Source organism: Gekko japonicus, unplaced genomic scaffold (assembly GCF_001447785.1).
Source record: "Gekko japonicus isolate JY-2015 unplaced genomic scaffold, Gekko_japonicus_V1.1 scaffold779, whole genome shotgun sequence".
Classification (NCBI taxonomy): domain Eukaryota; kingdom Metazoa; phylum Chordata; class Lepidosauria; order Squamata; family Gekkonidae; genus Gekko; species Gekko japonicus.
The window spans coordinates 420,088-431,227 of NW_015174296.1; the positions used below are offsets into that span (position 1 = coordinate 420,088).

The following is an 11,140-nucleotide window of genomic DNA, read 5'->3' on the forward strand; positions in this document are numbered from 1 at the left end:
CAATTCCATCCCACCGTCGCACCTTTATGCTGGCCCGCTTAAATGCATTTCCAACAATGGTAACGCTGGGCAGATTTAGAGGCTTACCTTACTCAGATCGCCTTTGTTTGTGTAACTCTGGCGAAATTGAAACTTTAGACCATCTGATGTTTCACTGTCCCCATTGGACTCAAGATAGAGGGATATATATCATTCCTATTCTTACGAAGATGAGTCTTCCCTTGCAACCTTGGGTGCTTTCAGTATTGTTGTCTGATTCAAATGCCGATGGACTGATAACAGCTAACGTGGCACGGTTCCTGGCTAAGGTTGCTGCTCTCAAGAAACAATGAAAGCTTTATCAACTCTGCAAACACCTGTACGGATTTTAATCTTTGGAGGATTTTAGTTAGTTGGCTCCGCCCCAAGTGTAGTTAGGTTCTTTTAATTCTCTGGGCTATGCCTGGGTTTTATATGTTTACTGATTGTGACTATGTACTTGTCATATTTTATGTCAATTTTATGTACCTATTTTACCCCTTTTGCATTCTCCGTTGGCCAAGACTTCGGTCATATAGACCCATAATAAATAAAAAATTGAAGAACCTCTCATTAGCCTGAGATATAAAAACAAAAGTCTGTGGTTGTACTTATTTTACCTTAGTCTTTTCAACCCCTGATTTTACCTGATATCTTCCCTCAGTATTAAATAAAATCTTATAAATAAGATTTTTGAATTTTAAAAGGGTCTCAAGTGCCATTTTCAAGGGTTTAAGCTACAGAGTGATTCTATCCCTTCCCTCAGGTTCCTGGATTGAGCAAATAGTCAATATATATTACTGACCCGGGGTGGGACAGCCAAAGTTTTTTTCAGGGGAGAAGAAATCAAGTTACCAGGGTTGCTCAGTCAGTGAAGGGAAAGAAAAATGGAGGGAAAATCTAGCCTCTGAGGGAGGGAGGTGGACAGGGTCTGTCATACATGTACTGTGATCTTTCAGACATTTCAGCAAGAAATTTGTTATCTCCTATCCTTTATATTTCCAATTTGTTGTCTCTGGAACCAAAGATCCCAGGAATTTTGAAACCATAAAGAGGGGGCAACCCTTAAATAAGATAACAAAATAAAACAGGTCTGGAGGAAAATTCAAGCTGGTTTTTCATATATTTCATCACACCTAAACTATTTTTTCTAAGGGTGCTACCCCAAGCATACTTACTTTATAGTAAGACTCACTGAAGTCAGGTGACTTAAAATGATTAGGATGGAATGGAAATGTGTTATGTAGCACATAAAATAGACTTGTTGAAGGAAGCACACAGTTCATGTCTTCATGGGATGATCTTAACTTGGAAACACGAAGTCAAAACACCTAACAAAGAAGGCATTCTCCAAGAATTCTGAAGATATGCTGATCACTGACATGCAATAATAAAGCCCTGCTCATATAAGCATTCTTCATATATGAACTATGTAATGTTGGAGCCATAAAATCATAGCTCCTCTCTCTTACATGAAAAGAAAAATCATTGTAAAAATGCTGATACTGTTTCCTGTTAGCTGAATTGCTTTATTTACAACAATTGGCAATTTATAAATGGGTTCTTGCCAGTTTATACGAAGGTCCTGTTCCCACCAAGGGTTACCAGTAAAGGATTCGAGGCTGTTGTGGTTAAAATAGATGTCTTTTACTTAAAAATATATCTCATAGAAACAATACTGATGCACTCACACATTCAATCAAGTTCCTAAGAATTACAGTATTAAAATAAGCACTTTTGCATTAGCAGGTAGGGGTGATGGTGGGTGATACTTATCTGTCTTGCAGCTTGGTTGTTCCAATGAAGAATGGATGGGAAGAAGTGGAAAACAAAAGTAACTACACTACCAGAACTAGCCGGACTGTGTGGGGGTCTCTTGACTGCAGATCAAGAGAGCAAAGTAGAGGCAAGGGTTGGGGATAGCAAGTGGGACTTAAGAGGGGTTAAAGCAGACAAGGGTTGTTGCAGGGGAGATACTAGTTGATCAAGTAGGAGGGGCCAGGTGACTGGTTCTCTCCTTTTATAGGGGGTCCAAGAGATGGGTGGTAACTGTGCCAACCTCTTGACCCACCTACCTGTTAGTCCGTCCCCAAAATAATCCTATTGGTTGCATGTGGAAAGGTGAGGTTACCTAAAGGGGTGGCCAATATTGTAACCTAAAACCTTACTCAGAGTATGGCATCTGGACAGGTGTGAAACCTAGGCATCAGGATGCTCCGTTGTAGTGCTGATGAAGCAGGCCAGTCTCTTTGATAACCAAATGTCCATTTGGCAGGAAATGCCAATGCAGGAACAAAGCAGACGACGATGGGTAGTACATGACCACAAGAAGCTCTGTCATGGGGGCTGTCTCCGCCTGGGATTGTTGTTCCATTGCTCACAATAATGGAGGTTTGTGCTTCTTCACCAGGCTGGGTAACTGTGTAGCTGAAACCTTATTTACATGTAAGGTATGTGCAGGCACCTTCTATGTGTGGCATCACAACAGGTGATTTAAAGTGTTCAGTTTTCTGAGCCCATGTGTGTGTGCACAGTCCATTGTGCATAGCAATATGCAGTCCATAAAGCAAATATCAAGCCTTTTCTCTAACATTCCCATGATTCTTTTTCTGAGCTGACCATGCCACAAAACAAAACCATTTTTGTTGTCGAAGGCTTTTACGGCTGGAGTTCATTAGTTGTTGTAGATTTTCCAGGCTGTGTGGCTGTGGTGGCATTGTAGTACCTGACATTTTGCCAGCAGCTGTGACTGGCATCCTCAGAGGTATAACACGGAAAGATGGAGTACTCTCTGTATCAATGTGAGAAGAAAAATGGTTGGCATTGACACAGAGTACTCCACCTTTCTGTGTTACACCTCTGAGGATGCCAGTCACAGCTGCCAAGAAATGCCAAGACCATGGCCATACAGCCCGGAAAATCTACAACAACTAATAAAAACTCCTTTTTGTTCACAAATACTTACTATGCCAAGCATTGAAGCTGTGGAAGGTATAAGAGTCCCTAACAGGCACAGATAGCAATTCTTTACCACATCCCCTGCCAAATATTTACACCTCTTTACTTGTGAACCCAGTCTGAGGTCTGCACTTCATATGTTTTTCAGAATGTAACTTGATTGAAGGAGAAGATCATGTGGAAGTTAATGGAGAAGTTTTCCAAAAGCCATTTGTAGAAAAACCTGTCAGTGCTGAGGACCACAATGTGTATATTTATTATCCAACATCTGCTGGAGGTGGAAGTCAAAGGCTTTTTCGGAAAGTGAGAATATACTAAAATAACCAGTAATGAACTTGTCTGATTTTTTAGACTGAGATAAAAATGAAAATAATTTTAGGAAAGAAACAGATATCTGACCTGTATATAGAGGGGAAAAGTGTTTTGTAGGGTTGCAGGTGATTTCTGTACATTACTTATAATGGCCTAGCATGCTGAGTAGCCATGAAAAATAGTTGAGAGTGGTGAGGCTCTGTGGTGCCCTATGACAATTCATCTCTGTGTAGGCACAGCTTTTAAGGTGGCCTTGGTTGAGCATCATTGTATATGTCCATAGATGTAATTTGTATATTAGTTCCATGCAGGGCTATTTTGGGGCAGGAACACACAGGAACGGAGTTCTGGCTGGCTTCAGAGTTGGCTACGCCCACTACAGCCAAAACTTCTGCATGCGTGGCTAGAGGGAAGGTCTGGAGACTGCCCCCCCCAGTGACTCTGAGGTGGGCAGGCCAGGGGGGCCCTGGAAGGATCAGGGGCCAGCTTGCCTGGGCTCTCTGCAGCCTCGGGGCACCCGAACAAGCCAAGGGAAGGCATGGGGTGTGGCCTAATATGCTAATGAGCTGCCCTGTCAGAGGTGTGGCCTAATGTGCTAATAGGTTTGTGGAAAAGTTAAGGGGTAACAACTTATTCATAAGTCCTTCAATTGACTTTTGACATTACCATGCTCATGGAACCAGGGCTTTTTTTGTAGAAAAAGCCCAGCAGGAACTCATTAGCATAACAGGCCACACCCAACAGCAGAAACCCATTAGGATTGGCTACATTAGGGGTGTGTGGCCTAACATGCAAAGGAGTTCCTGCTACAAAAAAAACCCTGGGTTTTGACAACAAACAAGGTAAACAGAATAAGAAGTAAAAGGTGGGTGTGGCTGGATGACCACACTTCTGGTAACATGGGGGTGCGGCCTAGTATGCTAATGAGCTGTGTTGTCAGGGGTGTGGCCTAATATGCTAATGAGTTTCTGCTGTTGGGTGTGGTCTATTATGGTAATGAGTTCCTGCTGGGCTTTTTCTACAAAAAAAGCCCTGGTTCTGTTCCTATCTATTTCTGTGTCTTGCAAGTTCATCAGACTCAGTCTATCTGCCCAAAGAGGTTCCCGGCTGTTCTCGTCTCTCTCCTTTTAAAGTGTTTCATTACTCTTGTACTACAATAAATTTGTCAGTTTTATGCCTTTATAGGTATGTTGATTTTTTGTTTTGTTTAAAATGTGGAAATAGACTAAGGGATAGAGTATCATTTATTTATGGATCTGAGAAGGCTTTGACGTAACACGGATTTATCTTGATGAAAAGGTTTGTGTTTCAGATTGGCAGCAGAAGCAGTGTTTATTCCCCTGAAAGCAGTGTGAGGAAAACTGGTTCATACATTTACGAGGAATTCATGCCTACAGATGGCACTGATGTGAAGGTATGACAGCTGCATACTCCAGTTTATATTTAGAACAATCAAGCGCTTAGGAATTCAGTAGCTCTAGATGTGAAACCTTTATCTTTGCATGAAGTAGAGCTATTATTAAATTTGAAATAGTTCAAATAATCACATTCTTTTTTCTACAGGGAAAAGAAACAATACAGTAAAGAACGCTTTATTGTGTCTATCCCCTTAGATACTGTTATTTTCTATTGAATTATTGTAGTGTAAACGTTCCTACCATGTAAAAAGCAGATAAATGTTTTATCTCTATACATTCTGACCATGTAAAGGGGTAGGTGTCCTTGTCCTCAAAACCAATGTGTCTAACATTTCAATTCAAAATATGTTTACTTGGAAATAAGACTCCTAAGTTCAGTGACATTACTAAATGTACTTGAAAAAAAGATCATTGATTTGTGTGATACAGAAACATTTGTTTCTAATAACCATGCAGCAGCTATGTGGAGCACGTGTTGAATCTGCTTCTGATACTTTCAAGGTACCTCAACACTCAGTTGTACCTAAGCATACAGTATAATTTATTTTTTTTTGCTTGTGTTCAGAGAAGCCATATAAGTAGCTTAGAGACCTGGAGCACTGATGGCTGCGTTTAGATATAAAACCATCCTTTGACCAAACCCGAGTTAGTTGTGTAATCCAAATGAAGAAGGCACAAACCAAGATTTCAAACTAAAGTTTATAGCTAGTTCATTAACCCTAGTTCGTACAAATTTTGCTTTGTTGCAATGTCTGAGTTCATATACCACAGTTCATTGTATAGTGCTGCTGCTTATGGCCACAGAAACAACGGTATAGGGAGGATGGCCTCTGTGCAAGGAAGGCAGAGAGAGGCAAGACGTCTGGCTTATGTACTAGCTAGGATTTACTACATGCGTCTAGTAAGCTAACCAGAGTTTCTTACACAAATCAGAGTTGAAATAGATATGGTTTTAGGGTTGCCAGCCTCCCAGTGGGGGCTGGAGTTCTCTTGGAATTACATCTGATCTCCAGACGACAGAAATTATTTATTTAAATTTTTATTTAGATTTTTATCCTGCCTTCCCCCGCAAGCAGGGCTCAGGGCAGCTCACAACATATGTAGATACGGCAATTAAAAAAAAACACAACATCATACAATAAAAGTCAGTTCAGTACAGCCTAATATAAAGTGCAAGATAGCTCCAGTGTGGTAAAATTACTCATAAATTCCCATCGTATGTGTGCTCAGATAGTTTAATAGTTTAATGAGTGGCAGAACTCTCACCAGTAATAACATAAAAGTAGTGCCTGCAAATAGCACCAGCAGATGGAACAGGTGGGTGGAGCAGGGGGGAGCATTATAGTTTGGTATTCGCCACCTCAACCAAAAGCCTGGTGAAACATCTCAATTTTACAGGCCCTGCAGAACTGTAACCAGTCCCACAGGGCCCTGATTTCATGTGGGAGACTGTTTCATGAGGCTGGAGCCAGATTGACTTAAAACATTTATTCCACTTCTCCTGGAGAAAAAGGCTGCTTAGGAAAGTGGATTGCATAGCATTATACCCCTCCCTAAACCCTTTGAGGCTCCACCCTCAATCGCCAGGTATTTCTGAACCCAGAGTTGGCAACCCTAATGATTTATCATGACACCTGAATGCTGTCTACATCTTGGGATCTACCTAATTACAGATAGGTAAGAAGGCCTTTCAAAATGAGTATTTGTAAATTTGATAAATAATATACATATTATGATCTTCTTCATGGTCTCTGTGCATCACACCTCTGGGTTATAGTGCACCTGCGCCGAGCCCGATCGGTATTTTAGAAAGCAAAAGGGGTTTTTCATGCCCGCTCCCCAGTCACGTGCTGGGCTCCACTGCGCATGACTAGGGGGAGGGCACGAGGATCCCGCCAGTTCTCTTCTGACGGCCACACTGGTAGGACCTCTATGCCTCGGTCGGTAAAATTTGTTGGCTTCAGGCCTTCTTTCTCTTCTTGCAGGAGCTTGCAGCTCCTGTCTTTTGAGGACAGCCTTTTTAATTGCAGTCACCTCTGCCAGGAGGATGAGCGAACTGTCGGCGCTCCGTTGTGACCCCCATATTTGAGTTTCCATCCTAATGGGATCACGTTGGCTCCAGATGTTTCTTTCTTACCAAAAGTTGTTTCTGATTTTCACTTACAAGCGGACATTGTCCTCCCGGCGTTCTTCCGCTCCCCGTTGAACGAGGAAGAACGTCGGCTTCACTCACTGGATGTCAAGAGCGCTACTCCTTTACCTGAGTCAAACAAGGCCCTTTAGAAAGTCACCGGCCTTGTTTATCTCTTATGCTTTACCCTCCAAAGGGAAGAAGCTGTCGTCCCAACACCTATTCAAAGGATTGTGGAGACGATTAAACTGTGCTACACGTTAGCAAAGAAGTCACTTCTGGAGTTGCTAAGGGCACATTCCACCCGGGCAATGGCTGCATCCACAGCCTTCCTGCGAGGTGCGTTGCTAGAAGATATCTGCAATGCAGCAACCTGGGCCACTTCTCACACGTTTGTGAAGCACTATGCCCTTGATATGCACATTCACCAGCTTTCAGCAGTAGGTCGGGCAATGTTGCAGGCGGCGCAGAATTAGGACCTCGGCTCCCTCCTCCAGGTAGGCGTGTACTGCTTGCTAGTCTCCCAGAGTTGTGATGCACAGAGACCACGAAGAAGATAAACAGGTTGCTTACCTTTAACTGATGATTTTCGAGTGGTCATCTGTGCATTCACACCACCCGCCCTCCTTCCTCTCTGCTTTCGGGTCCTTTCCTTTCTTTGGAGACTGAGGGCAGTGGTCAGAAGGAACTGGTGGGATCCTCGTGCCCTCCCTCTAGTCATGCGCAGTGGAGCCCAGCACGTGACTGGGGAGTGGGCGCGAAAAATCCCTTTTGCTTTCCAAAATACCAATCAGGGTCGGCGCAGGTGCACTATAGCCCAGAGGTGTGAATGCACAGATGACCACTCGAAGATCATCAGTTACAGGTAAACAACCTGTTTTAATCCACAGTATTAATCATGCCACCTTTCATTCTTCAGGAGTTCATGGTATATGAAGGGTGGGATCCAAAGAGCTACTGTAGGTGTGTCCAAGGCCTTGTGTGCACTGAGTGGAATTTTTTACATTTTGCATTAAAGAATTTATCATCATGCCATATCACAGAATGGAAACCATATTCAGTATCAAAGGTCATTTGTCACAGCACTTGGGCAAGCAAAACCAATTGCATGTTCTTTGGATCCTAGCCAATGAGTGTAAAGCATCTGATTAGTGGTGCTGCTAAATAAATTAATAGCGGCAATAAACGTAATATGAAACGTCAGAAAAGTTGAATTTATGTGAGATAAATCCTGTATAACTTTGGGAGTTTTCGTTTCAGTTTGTCTGTTATCTCCCTATCACGAAAGGCAAAAAAGTAGGTGTTAGACTTGGAACTGGCTATAAAACAAGAATGCAGTGAACGAAAGCTTTGAAAGAAAAGCTGATTATTCTGTTACCTTTTTTTCAACAAAGGTGTACACTGTAGGTCCAGATTATGCACATGCTGAAGCTCGCAAATCTCCTGCTCTTGATGGGAAGGTGGAGCGGGACAGTGAAGGGAAAGAAGTCAGGTATCCAGTCATCCTTAATGCAAGAGAGAAGTTGATAGCCTGGAAAGTATGCCTTGCGTTTAAGGTAACAAGTATGAAGTATGCAACTGAACTCTCAATAGTGATTGATTTGTTTACTGTGTGCAGAGGTCATTTCGGGGGGGATCGCGGGGGATCGCAGTTCCCCCGGGTGAGGTACAGCGGGCGGGGCACATGACGAAGCCCCACCCCCTGCTTCCGGCCGCCCCGCTTCCGGCCCTCAGTCAGCCAGGAGGAGGCAGGAGAAGAGGGAGGGTAAGTTGCTTCCTCCCTGCCTCTCCCCACCCCTGCCTGCCTGGGGCCAGGGAGGGCCTTTGCGGGGCTTCCTTGCACTCCCGCCGGCCTTGCGGCGGCCGGGACCATTGGGGGCGGGGTGTGTGGCCTTATGACACACTTCCGGTGATGTCAGGGGGTGTGGCCTTATGACACACTTCCGGTGATGTCAGGGGGTGTGGCATATGCTAATGAGTTATGCTAATGAGTTTCCCTAGCTCTTTTTCTATGAAACGACCCCTGACTATGTGTAAGTTACTGGTCAGGTAGTGTTTGAAGAAAGTTGTATTTGTTTAACATGGAGACCCTAGTTGTCAAAGGCTTGGTTCAGCTGTAATGCCAAACCACAGTTTTGTGTTGCATGGGCAAGTGTTAGGCTTGATTGCCTAACCAGGTAAACTAATTTGTACAAATTATAGCTTGCCTGAATAGAACTCGTAATGACAAACTGTGGTTTCCAGTTCTAGTTTTTCCAAACCATAGTTTACATGGTTTGGATGTAACAACAAATTAGTTTGTTGCAAAATACAAAGCCACAGGAGGGAATCTGAGCATGTGATGGAAGTTATGCAATCCCAAGGTTTAAACAAGAACAGCTAGCGAATGTCTGCTGTTAGATATGATCAAAGCTAGGCAGTGCAATCCTATGCAGAGTTACTCTGTATAGGACGGCAGTGTTAGTATGTATGTATGTTATTTTAAAGCCTGCCTTTTCCATGACCAAGTTATCATCCTGATCTCATAAGGACTAGTGAGTAGCGATGGATACAAACCGGCTGATGAATTTTGGCCAGTTCATGGTTTGTGAAGCAATGTTCTCAAACTGAAGAACTGCCGTGAACTTTCATGAATTTTGATGCAGTTCATGGTGTGGTTCATGAAGAGCAGAAAGTAGGGGTTTAAAGTGCTGCTTTCTGTTCTTCACAAAAAACAACTGAGCAGTGGGGAGCTCCCAGCAATTCAGCCATTTGATTTAAACAGCCCCTTTAAACTGCTGATTGATGTGGAGCAGTTTGCTCCCTGCAGATCAGCTATTTAAAGGGGCTTTCTTGGGCAACACTAGTTTCCTAAGAAAGCCCCTTTAAGCAGCTGATACATGCGGAGCAGTTTGCTCCCTGCAGATCAGCTATTTAAAGGGACTTTCTTTGGCCGTGCTGGCTGCCTAAGAAAGCCCCTTTAAACAACTGATGCACATGGAGCAGTTTACTCTCCATATCTCCACTGTTTAAAGGGGCTTTCTTGGGCAGCCAGCTGCAGGAGCTGGCTGCCTAAGAAAGCCCCTTTAAAAAGGTGATCCACATGGAGCAGTTTGCTCTTCACAGCTCCACTGTTTAAAGGAGCTTTCTTGGGTTCAGCTCTGAGCCATTTAAATCAAACAGCTGAGGGGTGCTCCGCTGCTCAGCTCTTTGGTTTAAATGGCTGTGAGCTATTTAAACCCCTGCTTTCTGCTCCCCATGAAAAGCGGCAGGAAACAGAAAGCAGGAGTCATGAACTCATACAAACCAGTTTAATTCGTGAACCAACCTCCCGATTTATATAGGTTCATAGTTTGGTTTGTGGTTCAGCCATGAACACTGAACAGAATTGCAAAAATGTGGTTTATGTCCGTCCCTACTAGGAGGGATTCTGTTATGAAAACCTGTAAATGACACAAACATAGGGACAAAAGCAAAGTGCCCTTTTACTCTTTATACTCAAATGTGGCTGGCCTGCTTGTCTGTTCTGATTGCCTTAATCAGGCTTAAGTACATGCAATTAAAATTAATGCATATACTTCCAGTTTATACCCTCATCTACTTCCCTCCCCTCCCTTTGTCTTCTCTCTCACTTTTTAGATTGTAGTTTCTTTGAGGCTGAGACTTATAATTAGTATTTAGTAAAGCATCATTCACACTATTAGTGCTGTATCTCTCTATATAACAATTCTGTTTTGGAGTGGCCACATTCCATGCTCTCCCTCAGCCATTGGCCCGTCAGCCGCAACTCAAGAGTACTCACGTGCTATTGGCCGGGTGCTGGGTCTGCTCCTCTTCCCTGCCCACTCCCCCTTCAGCCACTGTGCTCTGTCAAAATTACTGGCAAACAGCTTTTTCTCTTGATGAAAACGCTTCTCCTGCTTGCCTCCTGTGTGGGACTAACTGTTCCCTCAGTGGCTGTTGGTAGGTGTCACGAAATGGCAGTTACCTGTGTTTGTAAGATGGCTGTGATTCTTTTGTTTAAAATGTTCTCCCATAAGGTTTAATTGAGCTGTCGTTCCAGAGAGGAGCCTGCAGGGGTATCACTCACTGCGTTGAATGGGGCTTCCTCATCTGCTGGCCTACAGTTCCCAGCTGCCCCAAGGCCAAAAAGTGCAGGAAAACAGGGACTATCCCAAGGCAGTCTTTGTCCATGGGAAACAGCAGAAATTCAGCCACTCCACAGTCGGCTGGGCTGGGGAATGAATGGAAGTTTCCCTGCCCACAACTTCCAGAGGTAGAGAGTACTGTGTGTAGGGAAAGAGGATTGCGTTTAACCCCTGTT

The 11,140-nt window shown here is 43.6% G+C and overlaps 1 protein-coding gene across 1 annotated transcript in view; it reads left to right on the top strand.

Annotated features, from left to right (window-relative positions):
* The window catches only part of PPIP5K2 (diphosphoinositol pentakisphosphate kinase 2), a 108,942-nt gene that overhangs the window by 8,191 nt on the left and 89,611 nt on the right, over window positions 1-11,140 (top strand). Inside the window, exons 5-7 of the mRNA XM_015424083.1 lie at window positions 3,125-3,279; window positions 4,601-4,702; window positions 8,232-8,393. Coding sequence (XP_015279569.1) covers window positions 3,125-3,279; window positions 4,601-4,702; window positions 8,232-8,393 — 419 coding nt within the window. The remainder of the gene's footprint in view (window positions 1-3,124; window positions 3,280-4,600; window positions 4,703-8,231; window positions 8,394-11,140) is intronic.